This window comes from Canis aureus, chromosome 7, assembly GCF_053574225.1.
Source record: "Canis aureus isolate CA01 chromosome 7, VMU_Caureus_v.1.0, whole genome shotgun sequence".
In the NCBI taxonomy this organism is placed as follows: domain Eukaryota; kingdom Metazoa; phylum Chordata; class Mammalia; order Carnivora; family Canidae; genus Canis; species Canis aureus.
In genome coordinates this window covers 25,973,805-25,997,070 of record NC_135617.1, presented here as the reverse complement: position 1 = coordinate 25,997,070, position 23,266 = coordinate 25,973,805, and the positions used below count along the sequence as shown (strand labels likewise).

The window sequence follows — 23,266 nt, the reverse complement described above, 5'->3', positions numbered from 1 at the left end:
CAATAATAGCTCCTCCATTTAAGTACTCCTAAGGCAAGAAAAGTGAAGGCGCTCCCAGCAGGTTTGAGAGGGGTCAGAAGAGCAGGATCTGGAAGGCCCACCTTCAGCAAAAATATTCTTTTTTAAAATCTGATTCTTGCAATTTTGCATCCTATTCTATAATGTATCAGTCTTTGTTTTAAAATTAAAGTAACATTTCCACAAATCTTCAAGCAAAATTGATCCTGTAGAAAGGGGCATGTTTATCCTGTAGCTTCAGGAACCCCAGGCTCTCTAGTTTGAAAAGCTACTATCCTAGCTGGAATGCACATTTCTTTGCACGTTATACAAGGACCTTCTTGACAGATGTCCATTTTTCTGTGCAGCTCTGGCTCTTTATCCATCTCCCTGCAACCCAGTCACACTGAACTTCTTACAATTCTGTGATCATCATACTGGTTCCCATCTCAGGATGTTTACTTACTCTGTTTTCCTCAAATTAGACTGACCCCATCCCCCTTCTTTCTACTTAACTTCTAGATCCAACTTAAGTACCCCCTGCCCTGTGAAGCTGTCCATGACAAATGCTACAAGGCTGAGCTAACCATTTCCTGTTTTGGGGGACCAAAGTCCCACACCTCTCTCATAGCATGTATCCCACTAGATTGTAATTATTTATTTAGGTCTTTCTTGCCCCACTGGACTGTGGATTGTCTCATAGTAAGGTCTAGATCTTATTCATCTTCACCTTGCCAGAAACAGCACCATGCCTGGCACATGCCCTGATGGGAGGTCAATATGGCCAAGACATTTCATCCCAGTGCTCTCCAGGATTGATTTGACTAATCTGAATGACCATGGGGGATTTCCCCTTCCCCTCTGTCAGTTAGATGATCCCAGATGGACAAGGGCACTCTGGTCTAGGGCATATCAGTAGCTTTCCTCTCCTGCTGAATCCTCTCATGAGCTCTCCAGACCTGACACATAGTAGATTCTCAATGAATATCTACTAAATATCTGGATGTACTAATGATTGGCACCACTGTCTCTCAAATCAAGCTACATTATATTTTCTCAATCTTATCTTTCAGAGAATCCTGATATCTCTGAATCCCCATCATGTAACAATGTGCCAACACTTACAAGACACTAAATAAATGTATAAAAAATGAATGAATGAGCAAATGAATTAATATGTTGTGTTTTTCTTAAAAAGTACATGCATTCATCGTAATTTTTCATCCTGACACCTGATGTGTTTACCAATGTGTTAGGAACCAACTTTTCACTTAGAAATGGAATCTTAACAAATTGATGATAACTGACGTTTTTTTGAAAACCTTATCTGCGACCAGTGTGATTTTTTTTTAATTTCAGGCTCCTTTAGGAGTAGAATTTTTTAGTGACTTTGATCTCTTCCATAGCTAATATAATTTTATGTATAAAAGCATGATCTTCAGAGGAAGGGCTATCTCTGTTTTTTAAGTATAAATACTCAATAAATGTGGCATTGCTCTTAAGCATTTGGATATAACTACATAAAATTTTACTAAAGTAAAAAGCTTGGCACCTCACCTAGCCCACAGTGAGAGCTCAGTGAGCACTTAGCTCATCATTTATTCATTCCCTTCCAGGCTTGAATGAGGAATATAAGAGTCAATGTATCTAGAATATTCAAAGCAATGACCAATTTCAGTTGAGGACAATAATACCCTTTCCTTAGCCACCATTCAATCATAACTTAGTAGCCAGGGACCAATATAATGTACCCTTTTTTTGGACAGGTATAAGCTAAGTGGATAAAAACTTCAGGCTGGGAAGGATTTTGTCTTGCTCAAAACTTACAGCAGTATTCTCTTTTTTTTCCCCTGATTCTGCATACTTCTACCAGTAAAAAATGTCTGACCAAACATCCTCAATATATGCATAACTATTTATTTAGAAATTGCATACACTTATTACAATACTAATATTATGTACTTTCATAAAAGTCATCAAAGGGGTGATATAAAAATGAATAGCAGTGGAAGTTTTTATGTTTTCTTTCCTCACCCCAACAGATTGTTTTATAGCTATCTCACTGGCTAAAGGATGCACAGCTTTCTCTGGAAGGCTTGGTGGGATCAAGGTTCTCCAGTGTGGGATCACTGAGTGCATGGGACCCAGCTTACCCACTGGTTCCTTCAATTAACCTTATCAAAAGTAACTGGCTTAAAACTCTTAAGAAAAAATTAGAATCCAATGATAGAATGATGATTTAAAAGGGTTTATTTCCAGAGGAACCAGCTTTTATGGTCACACTAAATGCTGTATTTCACGCCAATTGAAAAGAACTAGACTTCTGATTATACTGTGGGATAAAGAGAAAAGCAATAAAGCTGCAGTACATCCTTGAAGCATGCCAAAAAGAACATAGTAAGAGAAAAGAGGGTTTTATCTCACAAGGCCATAAACACTGAAAAAATTAATTTTCATTCCAGGAAATCAGCAATCATCAACATGCTCTTTGCAAAATATTTAAGATTTGTGATAATAACAAGTACTGCAGTGGCACTCCGTGTGATTCTCCACTTTGGCATTTCCCATCACTGTGGCCTAAAAGGGAAGGGAAAAAAAATGAATGGATGGATGGATTGATGGATAGACAAAATTGAAAATGTTAAATAAAATTGTCAGTAGCCAGCTGGACTAAATAGATGCTAGCTACTTTTGCACATTCTCCATTTCAGCTAATATTTCACTCTAAAAGATTAGGTTTGCACTCTGTGTGTGTGTGTGTGTGTGTGTGTGTGTGTGTGCTATACTCTCTTCCAACCTACCCCTCATCACCTCCACAGCTATTCCTTTCATTCTGAATAAATCCAGCCTGTCTCCACAAGGTTACTTTTGATATAAGGGGACAAATCTCTGTACAAATCCCAAGCCAAGGATGGGTCATTAGACACCTCTGACATTAAACCTCATGCATGTGCTCTGGGGACATTTCTCAGGTTAGACTGTTAGAAAACTTCTGGGACCCTTTAAGTTCTCACCTTGGTAAAAGCTTTGGCCACACAGCATGTGGCTTCTGAGGTGATGTTCTTTGGGACCAACATTGTCTTCTTGGACCTTGCTGGAGTGGGATATGCTCTGGAGAAGCAGCAGCCCATGCATTGATAAATTGGGGCACCCAACTTGGAGAAGTATTTGTTTTCCTTTAGCTTGCATTCTGGGCAGCCTATCACCAAAAAAGGCAAAGAGTAAAATAATCCAAGAATGATTCAAAAAGAAACAGGAGCACCTGGCTGGCTCAAATAGTGGAGCATGTGACTCTTGATTTTGGAATCCTAAGTTTGAGCCCAACATTGCGCACAGAATTTATTCTTTTAAATTGAAAAATAATAATAAAAAAGGAAATTCAATTTTCCCTTATTATGAGATGGTGAATTTATTTTTCCATTAAAAATAGAAGGAAAATAATAAACACTTTTTGGCTATCTCTTAATTTTCATACATAGTATTATTTGTACTGATTATATTTATCTTCATGGGAAACAATTTTTGTCAATATGCATGGGAGATCTCAAGAATAGTAGTTTCTCAAAATATATATATAAAAAAAAAGTAGTAGTTTCTGTCTCTTCAACCATGGATTCTGTATCCCAACGCTAATAGCATGCCTATAGAGAGCACAAAACTTGACAGATGAAAGCACCATGCTCATCTGAAAGGAAGATTTTGCCCAGAGGCAAAATATTTTCCCCTTTAGATTCTGCTATTGTTTTTCCCCCATGGAAACTCCAAATATTGACAGAGAAAAATATGTCAGAATTAAGAAAGCTTGCTGAGTGGAGAGCCTGATATTAGATGGAGCAACTACACATAAGAACTGGAATTGAAATATTACCACTTCTCTAAGAAAAATCATAACTAATAGTAGCTCACAGTTTCATAACAGATGGAATTATATCAGCGACTATATGAGATTTTTCAAACAGTACAGTGAAACAAATGTACTGCATAAAATGGTTTTGTTTTTCTATCTTGTTATCTGATGTGAATTCATCTACAAAGGCAAAACTTCTGGGAGAAATGTAAAAAAAAAAAAACTAGGCTAACTGAATAAGGAGCATTTTCGGCTTGTAAAACTCAGATAAAGAATAATAAGGAATCTATTTCAGATGAATATGTACATGCTGCTATTTAAATGGACATATTAGATTAATTTTCACTATATATTTTCTGAACCTAATTTAACTTTATGTGTACAATCCAAAAGATCCTGGATATGTAGCCAGCAGCAAAGATTTATCACATTTGAAAGGAGGTGGAAATGTACTTAATGGAGTTATTGATGTACATCTAGGAATGTGTGTTTTTCTTATTACTGCAAATCCGTTTGGTCACATACCCTGCATTGTAAACTCTCCATCAGGAAAGGAATGGAGAATATGCAGAAACACAGACAATGCGGCCAGAATGACAACTGCATATTTTCTGTAGTAATCCATGGCTCTCCTGCAAAACAGACGAGGAAACAAAGTTACTCTGAAATTGGTTTACCATTCATAACAACTTGTAGTTTTAACATTACTACTAATAATAGTCATCAGTGTCTTGATCATTCTGCTTACATCTCCCAACACACTCTGGAACCGTGTAAATAAGAAATAAAATAAAGCAAAATAATTTTTTTTCCTTAGGGAAGAGCTAGGGAATAGAATCTATTGCTCATATAAACCAATAGAATTGGATTTTAAAATTCTGTTTTTAAATATATCATTCTGCTAAGCCTCAATGTCCTTATTTGTAAGACATGGAACTTTAGATAATGTCTAAGAAGACAGATCAATAAGCTCATATAAAATAGATAAGCTTATATATGATATGAAAATGTATGAGCATTTGAGTTCATCCTTCTCATTCCTATACTCCCGGGTGAGAAAACAGAAGGAAAGGACAGTGTCTCTCCTGCTTTTTATTCACTGATGGTAGGTGAACTCTAATGCTCACTATCATTGTGCGACAGTAAATGCTATTCAGCAATGTGGCAAGAATAAACAGCAGAAAATGTTTATCAGGTTTCTAAATGCACTTCTTGACTTATTTTTTGCCTGTAGTTAAACTTTACCTGAGCATTTTAGTGCATAAGATCAGGCTAGCCAAGGTCAGTTGAGTGATTGACCATATCTAGCACTGACCTCACTGCAACTGAGAATGGAAAGACAGGGAATTGGATTGTATCCACACATATCCTACAGAAATCTCATATAAGATAAAATGGGCAAGTTTTTATTCCTATTTTTAAGTTAAAGTGTTATGGATTACTTATGTTCAAACCACGAGAGAGAATATGAACAGAGCATCAATTACCAATAAAAAGACCATTCAGAACATTTAAAGGAGAGCTAACATCAACCTTACAGAATCTCTTTCAGAAAATAGGGGAGGGAGGAATAGTTCCAAACTCATTTTGCGAGGCCAGGAGTACCCTGACACAAAACCCAAACCAATTCAGTCTGAAAGAAAGAATGGACATAAGAAAGAAAACAAAAGACCAGTATACCCCATGGAATTAGATGCAAAAATCCTAAACAAAATAATAACAAATTGAACCCAGCAATGTATAAGAGGATTTATATATGACCAACAGGGAATAATTCACATATGAAAGGTTGGTTCAATATTTTAAAATAATTTAATGAAATAGGATAAAGAAGAAAAAGAAGTATATGGTGTATCAATTGACACAGAAAAGTTATTTGACAGTATTCAGTACTCTTTCATAACAAAAAGTTTCTGCAAATGACAGTCAGAAGAGTTTTCTTAACTTGATAAAGAACATTTATAAAAAACCTGCAGCTGACATCATATTTAATGGTGAAAACTGAATGTTTTCTCCCCAAGATTAGCAACATGGGCAAGGATGTCCACTCTCACCTGTTATCCAGTATAGTACAGGAAGTTCTAGCCAATGCAATATGACAAGAAAAAGAAATTAAAGGCACACAAATTGAGAGGAAAAAAATAAAACTATCCATATATGTAGATGACATAATCATCTATGTTTTTTTTTTAAAAAGGAACCTACAGACAAGGTCCTGTAACTAATTAGTGAGTTCAACAAGATTGCATGACATAAAATCAACAAACAAAGATGAATTACATTTTTATACTAAAAACAATAATGTGAAAACAAATTTAAAACATAATAACATGGGATGCCTGGGTGGCTCAGTTGGTTAAGTATCTGCCTTCCACTCAGGTCATGGTCCCAAGGTCTTGGGATAGAGCTCTATGTCAGACTCCCTGCTCAGTGGGGATCCTGCTTCTCCCTCTCCCTCTGCTCCTCCCCTCCCTTTGCTTATGTTCTCCTTCTCTCTCTATCTCTCTCAAATAAATAAATAAAATCTTTTTTTAAAATAATACCATTTATAATTGTTCCAAAGAAAATACTTAAGTATAAATCTACCAAAATATATACAGGATTTTTATGCTGAAAATTATGAAATATTGATGAAATAAATCAAAGAAAGCCTAAACAAATGGAGAGACATATCAGGTTCATGAATTGGAATGCTCAACATGGTAAAGATGTCAATTATTTCCAAATTGAACGAAATGCTTATCAAAATCCCAGTACTGCTTTTGTAGACATGGGCAAGATTATTATTATTGAAAGGCAAAATATCTAGAATACCTAAACCATTTAAGAGAGAAAGTAGGAGGAATCACTGTTCCCAGTGTTAGGACTTAGTATACAGCAACAGTAATCAAAACTGTGATATAGGCAGAGGAACAGATACATAGACCAATAGAACAAAATAGAGAACCCAGGAATAGACCTATACAAATATGGCCAGCCAGTTGTTGACAAAGATGCCAAAACAATTTAACAGAGGAATTCAACCTTTTCAACAATAGCTGTCAATACAACTGGAAAAAAAAAAACTTAATGTAAACCTCATACCTTATATGAAAATTATTGAAAATGAATCATAGACAAATGTAAAATGTGAAATTACAAAAAATTTTATTAAAAAAGAGAAAAAAGGGGCACCTGGGTGGCTCAGTGGTTGAGCATCTGCCTTTAGCTCAGGTCGTGATCCCAGGGTCCTGGGATCAAGTCCCATATCAGGCTTTCTGCAGGGACCCTGCTTTTTCCTCTGCCTCTCTCTCTGTGTCTCTCATGAATAAATAAATAAAATCTTAAAAAAAGAAAAAATTGGAGAACCAAGGACTAGGTTAAGAGTTTCTAGTGTTAACAATAGAATCATGACCCATAAAAGAAAAATTAATAAATTGGACTTCATAAAAAATTATGGGTTAGTCCTTTGTTAAGATGAAATACAATGAACAGATTTTTTAAAAGATTTTATTTATTTATTCATGAGAGACAGAGAGAGAGAGAGGCAGAGACACAGGGAGAGGGAGAAGCAGGCTCCCTGCAGGGAGCCCGTTGTGGGATTGGATCCCAGACCCCAGGATCAGGCCCTGAGTCAAAGGCAGACGCTCAAACCGCTAAGTCACCCAGGCGTCCCCAGGTACAGACTTGAAGAAAATTTTTGCAAGCCACATAACTAACAAAGGGTTAGATCTAGAATAGACAACAAGCTCTCAAAACTCAACAGAAAAAATCCAATTAGAAAATGAGTGTTGCAGGGGTGCCTGGGTGGCTCAGTTAGTTAGGTGACTGACTCTGTTTTAGCTCAGGTCATGGTCTCAGGGTCATGAGATAGAGCCCCACATCAGTCTCCACACTCAGCAGGGAGATTCTCTCTCCCTCTCCTCTGCCCCTCCCCTTGCTCATTCTCTCTCTCTCTCTCAAATCAATAAAATCTTTAAAAAGAAAAAGAAAATGGATTCTTCAGCAGAAAGAGAAAGGATATATAGATGGCAAATAAGTACGTGGAGAGCATTTAACACTATCAGCCATTAGTAATATACAAATTAAAACTACAGCAAAATAGTATATATGCATCAGAATAGCTCAAACAAAACATCATGATAATACCAAATGCTGTTTTGGATGCAGAGAAACGGGATAATTCAAACATTGCTGGTGGGAATATAAAATGGAAAATCACTTGGAAGTTTCTTGTAAAACTTACCATATAACCCAACAGCTGTACTCAGGCATTAACCTCAAAGAATGAAAATGATGTTCATACAAAACTTGTGTACAGAGTTTCAGAGCAGCTTTATTTATAATAGGCAAAAACTGGAAATAATCCAAATGTCTTCAACAGATAAATGGTTATATAAGCAATGGTACATCCACACCACTGACTACTATGTAGCAACATAAAGGAATACATATTGATATGCATGCATCGCAGATGGATCTCAAGAATATTGCATTGAGTGAAGGTTGCATACGGTATGATTCCATTTATATAACACTCTCAAAATAATAAAATTAGAGAGATGCAGAATAAATTAGCAGTTTTAAGGAGTTAGTGTTGGGGAGGGAGTTGAGGGGGGATAAGTGCAGCTATAAAGGGAACTATGTGGCAATGAAACAGTTCTGTGCTTAATTGTGATATTTGTACACTAATGTACACACAGGATAAAATTTCATGGAACTATACACACTCACACACATACACACACATACACACAATACTAGTGAAATCTGAATAGGCTCCATGAGTTGTACCAACGTCAATTTCCTGGTTTTCACATTGTACTACACCTAGGCACAGTATTATCTTTGGGAGAAACTGGCTAAAGTATATCCAGGACTTCTCTGTACATATTTTCAACTTCTTCTAAATCTATAATTCTTCAAAACAAAAGTTTATTTAAAAAAAGGCATTCTAAAATAAGCTTTAAATTTGCATGAGTCAAAATTTGTGGTTATTTTTCATGCAGACTGACACAAAGAGACCATATTTTTGCAAAGCTTTATATGAACCTATACATCGTTTAAGAAAAAATTGTCAGCAGAACTAACAGTTTAAATTATAGAAAGACAAACTGCATAAATATTGGTAAGGCTAAAACAAAAGTATGCCATTATTTCTCCTTGATGTATATACTTATGCATCAGTAATTATGGGTTTTATTTATCTCCATACTTAATTAGCACCAAATAAACATTGTTCTAAGTTGGTGGTTCTCAGATTGTGATCTGAGAATTTTAAACACTTTTCAGTGAGTTTGTGAGGTCAAAATGATTTTCATAGTAGTCCTAAGATGTTACTGACTTTTTTTCACTCTCAACCTCTCATAAGTGTTCAGAGAAATTTTCTAAGGGCTACATAACATGTGGAATTGCAGTGGATTGAATATAGATGCACATGGGAATCTAGCTATGTTCCACTGGACCAGTCTTTTTTTTTAAATTGCAGAAAGATAAAACAATGCTGCCTTTCTTATTTTTTTGTTTTAGAAGTTGTCATTTTTTTAATAAATATATATTTCTGTTAACATGTGATAGTTAATTCTGTTTTTTAATAAATAAATATGTTAAGACTTTTTCTAACATAATTTCTAAATCAGTAAATATTGGAAAATACAACTTCATAAAAAAATTCTTTGGACTCTTCAAAAATTTTTAAGAGCATAAACAGTTTCTGAGACCAAATAGTCTGAGAACCACTGCTTAAGTGACACACAAAGCCACAAGGAAGTTTTCAGAATTGAAACTGGTTTCCTTTTTTAAACTAAGTATCATTTTTGTGCTTTGATATTGCAGCTCATATTTTATGAAAATTCAGCATTATGCAGTGAACAATTATATCAGAATTAATTCAGAGAGAAACATTTATAACAAGATTGCAGAATGTGAGAGCATGAAGTCAATGCACATTTCAGAATTTGCTTTATGATAAAGTGAAGATTGAAAAACAGAACTAAAGTCACCATTGCTGTGGCTTTCAATAACAGAAGTGCCTTTATCTTTATTTTACAAAGAAATGGGATTCATCAAAGGATTAACCTTCAAATCTTGAAAACATTTTAATAAATATTTGTATCATTCTAATCATCTTTAGGTCTTTATGTTTTGGAATTTGAGAGAAAAACATTAAGAATCAGGACAGGAAAAAGAATTAGGTTCGACTGGAATTTATGCTATTTTGCAAAATATGCTCAATCTAAATCAGATTTATTAACCTCGCTCAGCCTTTATTGGCATTCCAAGTGAGTACCTTGCAAACATCACAGACTCTATACATCTGACCCCACAGTGCCTCCCCAACGTCCACTCAACATGCTCTTACCTCCTGCCACCTGCCACAGCAGAATGGTGTGAATCCAAGAAATGTGTGTTTTCTCATCTTGGCCAGTAAAGCCTTTCTTTTCCTCCTCAGTCCATCCATCTCAGTCCCTTTAAGGACTGCCCAGCTGTCAGCTTCCCCATGAAGGTTTCACATGACCTCAAAGCCAGAATACATCATTCCCTCCACTACATTCACCTATCACTTTGCTTAGAATTCCTAGATGAAAGTTCCGCAATCTGCCCTGAACTCTAGCCAGTGATTGATATGTTTGTCACTCCAATTCTGTGAAAACCTCATAAGGGTTTGCAGAGTAGATGTAATTATGTTGCACTGGGACTTTAGAACAGTAATAATAATAGCAAACCAAGGTTGCTAATGTAGAGCTGTCATTAAGGAACAAGGTAACTCTCAAATGAGGACTTAAAATAAATGTTTAATAAAACAAAATAATTTCAAATAAAAAATTCATTAGAAACTGTATGTTCTCACTAAGCTCTATAATTTGTAGGTGGCTAATATGAGAATCTATACGTGTTAAATACGTCACAGGTAGAAGCCACTTTATGCTGATATAAAAGTCATAAGAATTCAAAAGAAAGCATTAATAAAAAGCATACACAAGAGCTTCAAGGCTTAAATTAGGGGTCTCTTATGATTTAGTTTACATCAAACTGTATGTGTGCATAAAATTTAATTCTTGATAAAACAGGAAAATATAGCATGCTTGAAAGTATAAAAGAATATTATTGTCATAATTTACTATTATTATCTAATGTGTTTTCATGTTATTTATTGTGATTATATATAATTAATATATTAAATGATTTACAAAGTAGGTAAACACTCTACCAGTACCCCATACAAGCTAGACAGATAGACCAAGTATCCTATACACACACACACCCTGCGTGTGTGGTTATCACCGTGGTCTTCCTCACCCTGCTCTCAGTCGTGATCTTGATCTTCTTTTACCTGTACAAGAACAAAGGCAGCTACGTCACCTATGAACCTGCAGAAGGCGAGCCCAGTGCCATCCTCCAAATGGAGAGTGACTCAGCCAAGGGCAGGGGCAAGGAGGAGTATTTCATCTGATGATTCCCGGGCCCCGAGGAGCTCATTCAGGCTCCAGTGCTAACACACTATTTATTAGGTGAAAGTTTTATCTGAAGCCAGTGAGAAGCATCGACTGATATGAGCAAACCTGAGCTCCTTCTAGGACACAGGCCCAAATGCCAACATGACTGATGCCAGGGACCCAGGGAAAGCTATTTATGGGGTCTCTAACCAGTCCTTTGTAGTATAGCTGGTTTCTGTGGCTGCCCAACGAGGTGGAGCAACACCAGGCCACCATGAGTTATGTGCCCGGTCATCTTCAGTTTTCTAGGTCGAAGGGAAGGAGAGTTAGGCCCACTGGCTGCTGTTTTTTGTTTTTACTGGAAGCTCAGGTGGCACATGACAGTTCATAAAATGGCTTCAGAGGTATGGGCTGGGGTTGGTGGGGAGGGGTGGGGGGAGACAAAAAATAAACTGGGGTGGGAAAGAAAACAACCAGGAGGAGGTAAGAGCTGGCTGGTTCCTTCTCAGCCTGATTTAGGGGAGGGAGCTGGTGCCTCTGAACAATAGGATGTATCCCTTCCTTCACCCCTTGGTAGGGGAGAGAGAAAAAGCAAAAAGCTGTTGCTTTGGACCTCCTGAGTCTCAAGGAAAAGGGGAAAGCCGGTGTTCTGATGTCATGAATTCTGGGAAGGGGGAGGGGGTGCTGGGTCGGGTAGGGGGCAGCTGGAAAAACTGGCAGATAACCAGATGGTAGCTCTGGGGGGGTCCTTCATGTTGGAGTCACTCCAGTATGGTGGGGGGGGCATCCCCACTGTTGATGGGGGCCGAGGACTTCTTTTTTTTTTATTTAAAATGTTATCATTTAATTAGCAAATTTGGGGGATAGGGGAGAAGCCACATTAGGACTCAGACAAAGGCAGAGACCCCAAATCAGCTGACTTTTCCCTGTCAGGCTGGAGCAAAATTTCAACCAGACCATATACATTCCAGCTCTGGAGACAACAATCTACTCTTCAAATCCTGATTCCAGGTACGTTGGTGGCAAACTGGCTTCACTTCATCCAAGGACCTAGCTGTAGGGCTTTCATGGCATCCTGAAGTTTGAGCATCCCTCGTTCCTGTCGCTGGCGGTGCCACTCGGCCATGGACTGGAGCATCCACTTGGCCCTGAGCTTGTACAAGTAAGAGCCATAAACCAAGACCTCAGTGAGGCCCGAGGATTCCAGAACCTTTAGCTCGAGCATGACTTTGCTCACTTGCTCGATGTACAGGATTCGAGATCCAGCTGGGCCAAACATAGTTTCCAAGAGCTGCATCTGGACCTGCAACACCACGGGTCTTTCAAGTCTTCCAGAACTTTCACCCATAGTGGAATAAATGGGCATTAAATGGGGTGCAAAAATAGACACACCACTTTTTGATGTGGAAGTGGCACACATACTCTCATACTACAGAGGGAATTTAGTCCAAGATATTTTTGTGGCCTTCTTTGGAAATACAACCTGCTATCACATGAAAACTTAGGGACAATAAATACCCAGGGGCCTTCTCTTTGGAGCTCCTCTGTTCTGTTTTTATCACAGAAAAGGCCCTTATAAAGTTTGGTGTGTGTCTATCAACAATCCTGCCCTGTCTGTCATAGCATGGAAAGACTTCAAGGCTAATTAAATATGTTTTTACATTATCATATGTGAGTAGATGTGTGTGTCTCTATGTGCGTACACATCTGTACATATAAAAGACAGCTCCAAGATTACAAGTGCTCGCTACAATGTGAAATCCTGCCCTTCACTTGCAAAGATGATGCCATCGTTCCCCAACTGCCAGAGAGCAAGGTTTTCGGTTTTTCTAATGGTAGTGATGGCAAGGGTGACTCATCTATACTCTGCACACCCAGAAGTCATCTGACTCATAGCACACTTTTGAGATGACTAGTTAGGGTTAGAAGCACAATTCTTTATTAACAAAACAGTAGAAATCTAACTGACTTCTAGAGGCTTCTCATTAGCCACATCTAACTCAGCTAACTACCGAGGAGAGGCAAAGTCAGTTCCCTTCAGTGAACAGTAACTAATGAAGGGAACCTCTAAGGTAAAGCCCTTAATCCCTAGCACATTGCCTGGCATGAGGCAGGTATTCAATAATTGTTTATTAAACAGAGGATAGGCCTGTAAGTTTTAGCACCTTGCCTGGTGAGAGAAGATAGCCATAGCTCACCTTGAAGAAAGATTTGAAGGAAGAAAGTCACAAGGGAAAGTAGAACTTTTGGAATCCATCATCCCACAACTTCCACAGAGTCAGCTCATCTCTACTTCCTGCTGAGTGACCACCTCTGTCTCCAGCTGGACGAATTTAAAGAGCCTGGGGCCAGTAGTAAGGAAACTCAGCTTGGAGTGACCCTGGTAACTATTTTTCTTTGCTCATGCTCTCTAGTTGCAGTAAGGGGGTTTCTACTTTGTCCTTGTAACAAATTCTTCACAGCAGGTAGAGCATGAGAGTGTTTCACGATCCCTTGCTCCAGGCCCTAGCCTCAATAGTCCTCCAGGTTCCCCGTTCTTCCAAGTAGACAGTCAAACATTGTTTCCAGGCACCACAGTGACCTTCAGACCCATTAACATATTCACTGATAGTTTTTCCAAAGGTGGTGACGTGGATGGCTGACCAATTGCGGGGACAAGGAGAGACTGGTTAATACTCCCTCAATCTGTCCCCAGTCATCTCATCAACTCTTGAATATAGATAATTACTGTTTTCTCTATCCTATGATAAGATGAGTTTGGGTGGGTACCTGGGTGGCTCAATTGGTTAAGCGTCTGTGTGTGGCTCAGGTCATGATCCCAGGGTCCTGCGATGGATCCCCGCATCAGGCTCCCTGCTCAGTGAGGAGTCTGCTTCTCCCTCTCTGTCTGCCCCCCACCCACCCCCCAGTCACGCACTCTCTTTCTTGTGCTCTGTCTCTCAAATAAATAAATACAACCTTTAAAAAATAATTTTAAAAAATAGAATAAAAGTAAATAAACAAAAAGATGAGTTTGGGATAATTTGACGGGAGTTAAGTGCAAAATTGAAGGTCCAAGCTGAGCCCTTGAGAGATTTAAAGACTGAATAAGCACCTGCTACATGTCAGGCACAGTGCCAAGTACGGATGACACAAACTTGAATAAGTTTCCTGCTATCTGACCCAGATACAAAGGCAAGTAACCGTGAGAGTGAAGAATGTTGTAATGAAAGCCTTTGTAGGCACTGAGCATTCGCTGGGCAGAGGACATGACAAAGGAGAGATGACAAGCAAATGAGAATTAAGAACGTCTACTTGACTGAAAGAGAATCTCTACAGCAGTTAATACACATTTTAGGATTTTGATATTTGTGCAAGAGCTTCATGGATTCAGTAGTCCCCATAATTCATTAAGCAGCTAGAGGTGGCAAATAATATGCCTCAAAGAGCCCCATGATCCAGAGGGAAATAAGGCCGAGGGAAGCCACACAGCTCAGTGGCACCATTTGGGATGGGATTTCGGTCTATCAGTCACTTCACAGTGTTTTGTGCTTCTTTTGTGTGGGCTGTGGACATGCCATCCAGACTGAGGAAGATCCAGAAACCTCAGGGGCACGTGAGGCATGGCCCCAGCCGCATGGGCAAGCGCCGGAAGCACCCTGGGGGCCAGGGTAATGCTGGTGGAGCGCATCATCCAACAGGATCAACTCTGACAAATAACACCGAGGTTACTGGGGAAAAGTTGGTTTGAGGCGCTACTTAACGAGGAACCAGAGCTTCTGGCCGGCTGTCAACCTTGATAAGCTGTGGACCTTGTCCCTTAGCAGACACAGATAAATGCTGCCAGAAACAAGGCTGGAGCTGCTCCTATCATTGATGTGCTGCGATCTGGCTCTACAAAGTTTTGGGAAAGGGAAAGTTTCCAGAACAGCCTGTCATCGTGAAAGCCAAATTTTCAGTACAAGAGCTGAGGAGAAGATGGGGGGTGCGGGGGTTGGGGGGTGCGGGGGGAAGGGGCTGCATCTTGGTAGCTTCAGGGCATGTGGAGGGAGGTTTATTAAATGGTAACAGGTGCTTTTCAAAAAACGAACAAAACAAAACAAAACACAACAACAACAGTGCTTTGTGCCTTCCCAAAATCTTTAAAGGGACCCAACTCCTTTTCCAGATGAAATGGGGAGAAAGGAAATGGGGGAAAAAGGGGTCTCATAGATAGAAATATACAGCATAGCTTGTACCACTATGTTTTACAAAAAAAAAAAAAAAAAAAAAAAGGTTTCCATAAAGAAGCACTGAACAAAAGATGACAGTAAAATATTTACCTTAAAAATATTTATTTTTAAAAATAAAGGAATGGGGCACGTGGGTGGCTCAGTCAGTTAAGCATCTGCCTTCGGCTCAGGTCATGCATAACCTCAGGGCTAGATCCTGGGATCCAGCCCCACTTCCGGGCTTCCTGTTCAGCAGGGAACCTGCTTCTCCCTCTCCTCCCACTCCTGCTCCCTCTCACTATCTCTGTCTCTCTCTCTCAAATAAATAAATAAAATTTAAAAAATAAATAAATAAGAATAAAGGGGAAAAAACAAGCAATAATTAGAAGAAAATTGAAGGACTTATGGACTTATGAAAATGATTTTAATCCCTTTATGACCATTCTTTTAACAATTATATTTTGAGAAGTTTCTTTTCTTAATTGAATAAATTTAAGGGGCTTATAATAAGATGCATACCTTCTACTTTAATTGTTATTTAAGGCACGTTACAATGTTAACTTAATTATGTAATTAAAATCTTAGTTTTTCCATTACCCTTTGGTTTTCCTAGCACATGAGCATTTTTTAAAACGTCTGCATACGAAATCAATAAGGAATTTTGATAAGACAAACTATGTGCCCCATAAAATATTGTTCTCAATGAGAATTTCAAATGTTTGTTGTTTAAAAATGCCCAATTTTTTAAATTAACATTATTGAAGTAATAAATGCTGGCAGGAATAGAACATCAGATAGTTATCAATTCATCACTCAGAAAAGTAAAATATCCAAAGGCTAGAAAAGTTTTATAAGGAGCATTATTATAGGAATATAAGAATGTTTCCTGTAACTTTTCAGATTTGTGCATTGTATTTTGTTATGTTTAGCTGAGCTATTTTTATGCAATCTTTTGACACACCAAGTATCATTTCCATTTAAAAGCATTAAAGCATAAAAACATATTTCATTTGCCTTGAAGTTTTTCAATAATAGAATAGACAGGCCAGAATTATTGATTTCTCTTCCCTAGAACCTTACTTTATAAGGATTTGTGTGTGTGTGTGTGTGTGTGTGTGTGTGTGATAAAAACAGCAGAAGAGCTTCAAAGAGAAGCTCCTTTATTGCCCCTATGTTTCATTGCTATGGCAGGTCATACTTCCCAAAGGTGGCAACAAAAATATCTCTCAGCTTATATTCCTTCTGTCATATGACACTTCCACTTCCACATCAAAACACACCATGTTTCTTTTTGTACCACATTTGAGCGAGGTGGGCCCTCTGCCTACTGGAACCAACAGAATATGGCAGGTGCAACTTTGGGCCGGTTGTTGGTAGATCCCAGCCCAAACCTGGCAGTTCCCTGGTTTCTGTCTCTTGAAAGACTTCCATAGGAAGTGCTACTACTCTGAGACCACCCTGCGATAAGAAGCCAAGCCACTGGGACACCTGGGTGGCTCAGTGGTTGAGCATCTGCCTTTGGCTCCGGGTGTGAGACTGGGATCCAGGATTGAGTCTCACATCGGGCTCCTTGCAGGGAGCCTACTTCTCCCTCTGTCTGTGTCTCTGCCTCTCTCTCTCTCTCTCTCCCTGTGTCTCCCATGAATAAATAAATAAAATCTTTTTTAAAAAAAATTTAAAAGCATTAAAGCATAAAAACATATTTCATTTGCCTTGAAGTTTTTCAATAATAGAATAGACAGGCCAGAATTATTGATTTCTCTTTAAATCTTTTTAAAAATTTTTAAGAAAGAAGCCAAGCCACATGGAGAAAGAAAAGAAGGCCAAGAAGTAAGAAATGAAGAAGTCATCCTAGATGACCAGTTTGGTTGTATCTCCAGATGACTCCAACCCCAGCCACTATCTGATCACAAATACATGAGAAATCCAAGTTAAAAACTGCCCAGATGATCCTGGGGCCACCTACAGAACCAAGACAAAACGATAACTTGTTGTTTTACCCACTAAGGTTTTGGGGAGTTTGATGTATCATGGTAGATTCCTGGAACAATCAGCTATTGCTCTGTCTTATAACAAAAATTCTTCTTCCACGGTCTGCAATATCAGACCCCAGTCTTGCCTTTCTGCTTTCTCCTCTTTCTACTGTCTCCTTACTTTTCCTCTGTGGGCGGTTATTTATATAACACGTATTCAGTTACTCTATTTAGGAAACGTAGCGATGTGTGAAAAAAATTTTGGAGTTAGCATTCTACACAGTATCTGCAATACTGGCTTTGATAATAACAATAACTATGCTTTAAAAATAATTCCTACATTTAACGGGGCACTTTCGTGTGCTAGATGTTCTTTTGGGCATCTTTGAACACACAAACATATTCAATACTCACAACAATCTTGTGAAAGAAATTCTTGAGGCAAAGTAACCCAGACAAAGTCACAAAATTTGTTGCGGGGTGGAGACAAGATTTTAAAATATCTCTTTACAATTTCAAACTCCAAGCTCTGAACCACGCTTCACTGTAGTGCCTTCAAATCTTTATATTTTACAATGAAGTTCTTAAATGATTTTTTTCAGATGGTATATCCCTAAATAAGATGCTGGCATTTTTTGTTGAGAGCAACATTATGTTGTGCCAGCTTAAATATAACTTACCTATGTAATCTTTTATTTTACATATTTATTTGACTTCACCTTCTTCAGAACAGCCTTGAGAAAGCCATTTCATGTGGATTAGGAGGCATTTTATACCTGCTTAAGTTATGAGGACTGGTGTCTGACTGTGCGAGAAAGAGGGTAATGTTGGCTTTCACATACATTCTTTTGTTTGATTCTCTTTACACCTCTATGAGGAAAACATTAATATGGCACCTATTTCCTAGACTAGAAAAACTACACTTCAGAAAATTAAAGGGCTCTGCCAAAGTCACTCAGAAAGTGATCTGATCCTAAAATCATACTTTTCCACCCATACCACTGCTATGACCCAGAAGTACATAGTTAATCCATTACTGCCTTTAGGACATTGATTTACACAGAGATCATGCTGTTACAATTGTCTTTTCTAATTTGATTTCCAGTATTGCCTTGATTCCACTCTCGGTTCAGCGTCAGTCCTGTCTACACCCTCTCTTTCTCTTAGACCCTGGTGTATAAGGATGCTAGAGTATTTTTATAATATTATCCCTATATGAACCAAGAAATTACCAGATTACTTTATGCTACATTACAATAGGTAATGCTGAAATGTTATACACCAAAACAGAAGTTTGCAAAGATCATAAATTAATGCCAAACTACTCCACGATTCACAATCTGTAAAAATAGAAGTTTGGTGCTATGGGTCATACTGTTCTCAGTGGGAAATATTAATTGATTCCTGTACATCTTCTCTTTGTGAAAGCAGATTATCTTGATCTATTTTTGAAAAAGATGCACATTACCTTCTAATTTTGCTATTTCTATTTCCCAGCTCTTACTGTGAGTTTTCATGTAAATTTGAGTCCCACATTTATAAGAAATGTACAATGAAACTGAGAATCTATTCTGGAACATAATCAATTGCTTTTCTAACATTGTACACATGCTACCCTTTTCAGCAGGAAATGGTAAGAAACATGACTCAAAATTTCAAAAACTCTATTACTGAAAAAAAGAAAAAAGAAACTTAAACCAAAACCAAAGTTAAAATTGAAATGAAAGCACATGAACTGTTCATAAGTGATAACTGTTCTTACCTTTTTAAAATAATTCAAGACTATAGCAAAGGATTATAATGCAATTTGGATGACCAATATTTTTAATAATTGATTGGGTATTAAGTCGGGTAATTATTTAAAAGATATCCTCAGAAAATTAAAAAGATTCCTCTGATCTAATATAAAATATCTTATTTTTGAGTAGGGAAAGGATTGTAAGTACTTAGGAAATAAAAGTTCCTATGAAGTTTAAATAGAACTTCTGCATTCCCAAGGGACCCATAATTCTTCCATGTGCCCAAACCCTGTTCCTCAGCACTAATAGAGGAACAAGAGACCACTTTTATTTTCTAGTCTCAATTTCCCAATAAGCTGCCATTTCAACTACTGCTCATGTAAATACAAGTAAGGTTAGCAAGTTTCCAGAAACTCTCACTGGAACACACCAACTAGATTTGGTCAAGAGATTCAGAATTACAAGGTCATCAGTAATACTTGGAGAAATAGCACTGAGTCTTAATTTTGTAGCATTTTATGAAAGAAGAAAATAGAAACAATGTTGTCCAAAAATTGTCAGTGTTACTATATGCAAGTCTATAGGAGAACATCTATTCAAAAGACATCAGAAGCTATGGTCATCTGAGTAAACAAGTGAGCTGCTTTATGATTGGCCAACTTGAAGATACAGTCATGCATCATTTAAAAACTGATGGTAGGGGCCACTGGGTGGCCCAGTCAGTTAAGCATCTCACTCTTGATTTTGGCTCAGGTCATGATCTCAGGATCCTGGGATCTAGCGGAGAGTCTGGTTCCCCACTCAGCATGGAGTTTGCTTGAAATTCTCTCCTTCTCCCTCTGCTTCTCCCCCCCACCCCATCACAGGCTTGCTTATGCTCTCTCTCTTCCTCTCTCTAAAATAAATAAATAAATAAAATCTTTAAATAAATAAGCAAATAGAGGCACCTGGGTGGCTCAGTGGTTGAGCATCTGCTTTTGGCTCAGGTCATGATCCTGGGGTCCTGGGATTGAGTCCCGCATTGGGCTCCCTGGGGCGGGGGGTGGGGGGAGCCTGCTTCCCCCTCTGCCTATGTCTCTGCCTCTGTGTGTGTGTGTGTCTCTCATGAATAAATAAAATCTTTAAAATAAATAAACAAATAAATAAAAACTGATGGTAAAACAATATCATCAGCTTATATAATGTCTACTCTCCTTCTGCCTGTAGGCTACTCAAACAAATGTCTTTCAAATGATACCCAATATTTCTTGAGGAAAATGTTTAGATACTGACAGGCACTTGCACATCTCAGCAGGAGACATTTGGTTTCTGGTTTCTGTTAGATAACATCTTAGCCTGTGATCAGACCACAGTTTTGCAGACTTCCTCCCTATTCAATCATGAGTGCTGAAAAGAGAATGTGTAAATGTCTGTCTCTCTCCTCACTAAGGCTTATGCATAGCTGACCTATATTATAAAATATTTTACACCTCACTCAATTAAAATCCCACAAAATTGTTTCATTCATATTACCTTCCTCCGGACTTTTTGCAGGATGTGCTCAGGGCAGCTGATTGTGGATCTGAAGATGGATTTTAGCTTTGCCTTGTGATTTCTCAGTAACTACAGTTAATAAAGTCCTCACTTGTCTTTTATACCAGCAGAGTAATAAAAACTGCATGTTCCCACCTGCATCTAAGCCCAGGGATCAACAGTAAATTCCATCCAGTGATTGAATGGTCCTTCATGTAATTACTATGACATCAATTTGATCTTATCTTGTTTCAACCCTTAGATCATTTTTTGTTTTGAGCCGTTTTCAGGAGGTGGTGACTGCAAGGTCAGCCTATGAAAAGACAGTACATGTCATTTTCTACGTAATTTTATCAAGACTTACATACAACATCCTGAAAGTTGACACTTTTCTATAAACAAGACTCTATGACTATCACATTTAATTAGCTAAGTACCTGATGTTTACTGAAAACAGGAGAAAACTATAAATTTCAGATAATAGATACAGAACATTACCAGGCTTACTTTATTCTAGTAGGAAACAGAAAACCAAAACGCATACCTATTTAAATTTTTCTAACATTAAGTATGTATTTGGATTTGATAAGGATGCATAGAGAAAGTATGAGATGGTTCTGAGAAGGACTGATTCATTCTCAATATTGTACTTTCTTTTTCCTTTTCTTTTTTTAAATTTCACTTTGGTAAAACCCAGTTTCTTCCTAAACAAAAAATACATGTTTACAACTTGCCAGATGTGGGACACTTAACTCCAAGATTCCCAATACATGTCTCTCTAAAACTACCCAGCTCCTCAGGATTCAGCTCTGGCTTTTATCTAGAGATTCTGATCCCTCAAAGTTTCCTGTCTCCATATACTCAGCTCAGTACCATTTCTGTAGGAATTAGCTTGGAAATAAATAAGGACCTCCAGGGGAGAGTTTAGGAGATGTGTGTGATACAAAAAGCAACTCTTGTTTAGGTAAAGACACAGACTGAAGAAAGAAACATTGTGGTGTGATTTATTATCTGTGATAAGTGGATTTGTTTCAGTTCTTACACCTTTTCAGATTTCCATTATCTCCTTCCAATGGTTTTTCCTAGGATCCACTCTATCCATTCACCTTTTTCTGGTGACAATTGTTGTCACCATTACTCACGAATTTCTATCAGTTATATCTTGAAGGATTTAACAGTCTGTTTTCAAAGTAGCAGACTTATTGTGGAAATCTTGAGACTTTATAGCTTCAGGGGAAGGAAATCTCTCTTAGTCTTATTAGCCTCCCTTCCCTTCATTCAGACATTGTCTATTCTCTTCCCTCCCTTTGGGCCTTCTTTTGATCCTTCTGTCTTTGTTATTTACATGATTAAGTAGATACGATGTTTCTTCTTGTATTCTCTTATTAAATCATTTTCATTTGATTTATGATTTATGATTATGATTAAATCATTTTCATTTGATTTATGATAATAGTTTCATTTTTATTTCATGTTTCTGATAAAAATGAGGAATATTATTATTATATTATCATATGAAGGTTTTTATAGTATTTTTTAATTTTTTTAAGATTTTATTTATTTATTCATTCATTAAATATTTTATTTATTATTCAGAGAGAGAGAGAGAAGCAGAGATACAGGCAGAGGGAGAAGCAGGCTCCATGCAGGGAGCCTGATGCGGACTCGATCCTGGGTCTCCAGGATCACGCCCTGGGCCAAAGGCAGGCGCTAAACCGCTGAGCCACCCAGGGATCCCTTTTATAGTATTTTTAAAGTTTACATTGATTTATATTTTTTTTAAAATGATGTGGCAAAATAAATAAATTAGACAAAAGAGTTGTCAAAACAGTCCCTTCCACATGTGACCTCTCCTCCTCCCCAGATTCTCAATTTCTCTATTCAGGAGTGACATTTGATTCACTACATTCTACACCTGAAATCAATACTATGCTGTATGTTAACTAACTGGAATTTAAATAAAAACTTGAAACAAAAAAAAAGAAGAAAGGAGTAATATTTTTAGTTTTTATATATGTTTCTGCATTTATCCTATGTATATATAAGTAAATGATACATAACTCCCCCTGTCCATCCAAATTCTCTTTAACATGATAAACAGAATACAAAAATTGGAGGAAACTGAATTTGTGTTCATAATTTAAAGACATTTCTTTCTGTTAATATAGTACAAATTATAGTTCTCCATACTTTCAAAATCAAACATATATTACTTTTTTGAGCGTATATTATTTTTAATTATAACTGGAGAAATGAATTTTTAGTTAATGGGAAAATAACAATCTTCAATTACAACCAGATAAAGTACTGGTAGGGAAAATATGTTTTTTAAGTCTCATTGTTTTGTATAGCTGCTTTCCCATTCTATTGACAATTCTATCCCATACCTCACAAATTCTCCTCTTGGATAACTGATAGGGCTGGTGGGTGAGAGATCCAAACCCCTCCTCATTCATTTATAGTTACTCTTCAAATGTACAATTTGGAGTGCCCATTTCCGAGAAGGTAGACTGGCTGCAGATACAGGGATGACTGGGCAACTAGTCACTTTTACTAGGCAAGGTCCTGAAAGCTTATCATGCCATGGAGAGTG

At 37.6% G+C, this 23,266-nt stretch overlaps 2 protein-coding genes and 1 pseudogene across 2 annotated transcripts; 1 reads left to right on the top strand and 2 right to left on the bottom strand.

The window, feature by feature from the left end:
• Positions 1-2,229: 2,229 nt before the first annotated feature.
• CGA (glycoprotein hormones, alpha polypeptide) lies at positions 2,230-20,830 on the bottom strand. Its single transcript, XM_077903153.1, has 4 exons — positions 20,674-20,830; positions 4,370-4,476; positions 3,012-3,196; positions 2,230-2,574 (listed from the first exon to the last, which is right to left on the bottom strand). Exons 2-4 carry the CDS (start codon positions 4,467-4,469, stop codon positions 2,497-2,499), a joined length of 363 nt encoding a protein of 120 aa, XP_077759279.1. The 5' UTR covers positions 4,470-4,476; positions 20,674-20,830; the 3' UTR covers positions 2,230-2,496.
• LOC144316687 (small cell adhesion glycoprotein-like) lies at positions 10,175-11,276 on the top strand. Its single transcript, XM_077902598.1, has 2 exons — positions 10,175-10,210; positions 11,037-11,276. Exons 1-2 carry the CDS (start codon positions 10,175-10,177, stop codon positions 11,274-11,276), a joined length of 276 nt encoding a protein of 91 aa, XP_077758724.1.
• LOC144317164 (developmental pluripotency-associated 5 protein pseudogene) lies at positions 12,073-12,609 on the bottom strand (annotated as a pseudogene).
• Positions 20,831-23,266: the final 2,436 nt, after the last annotated feature.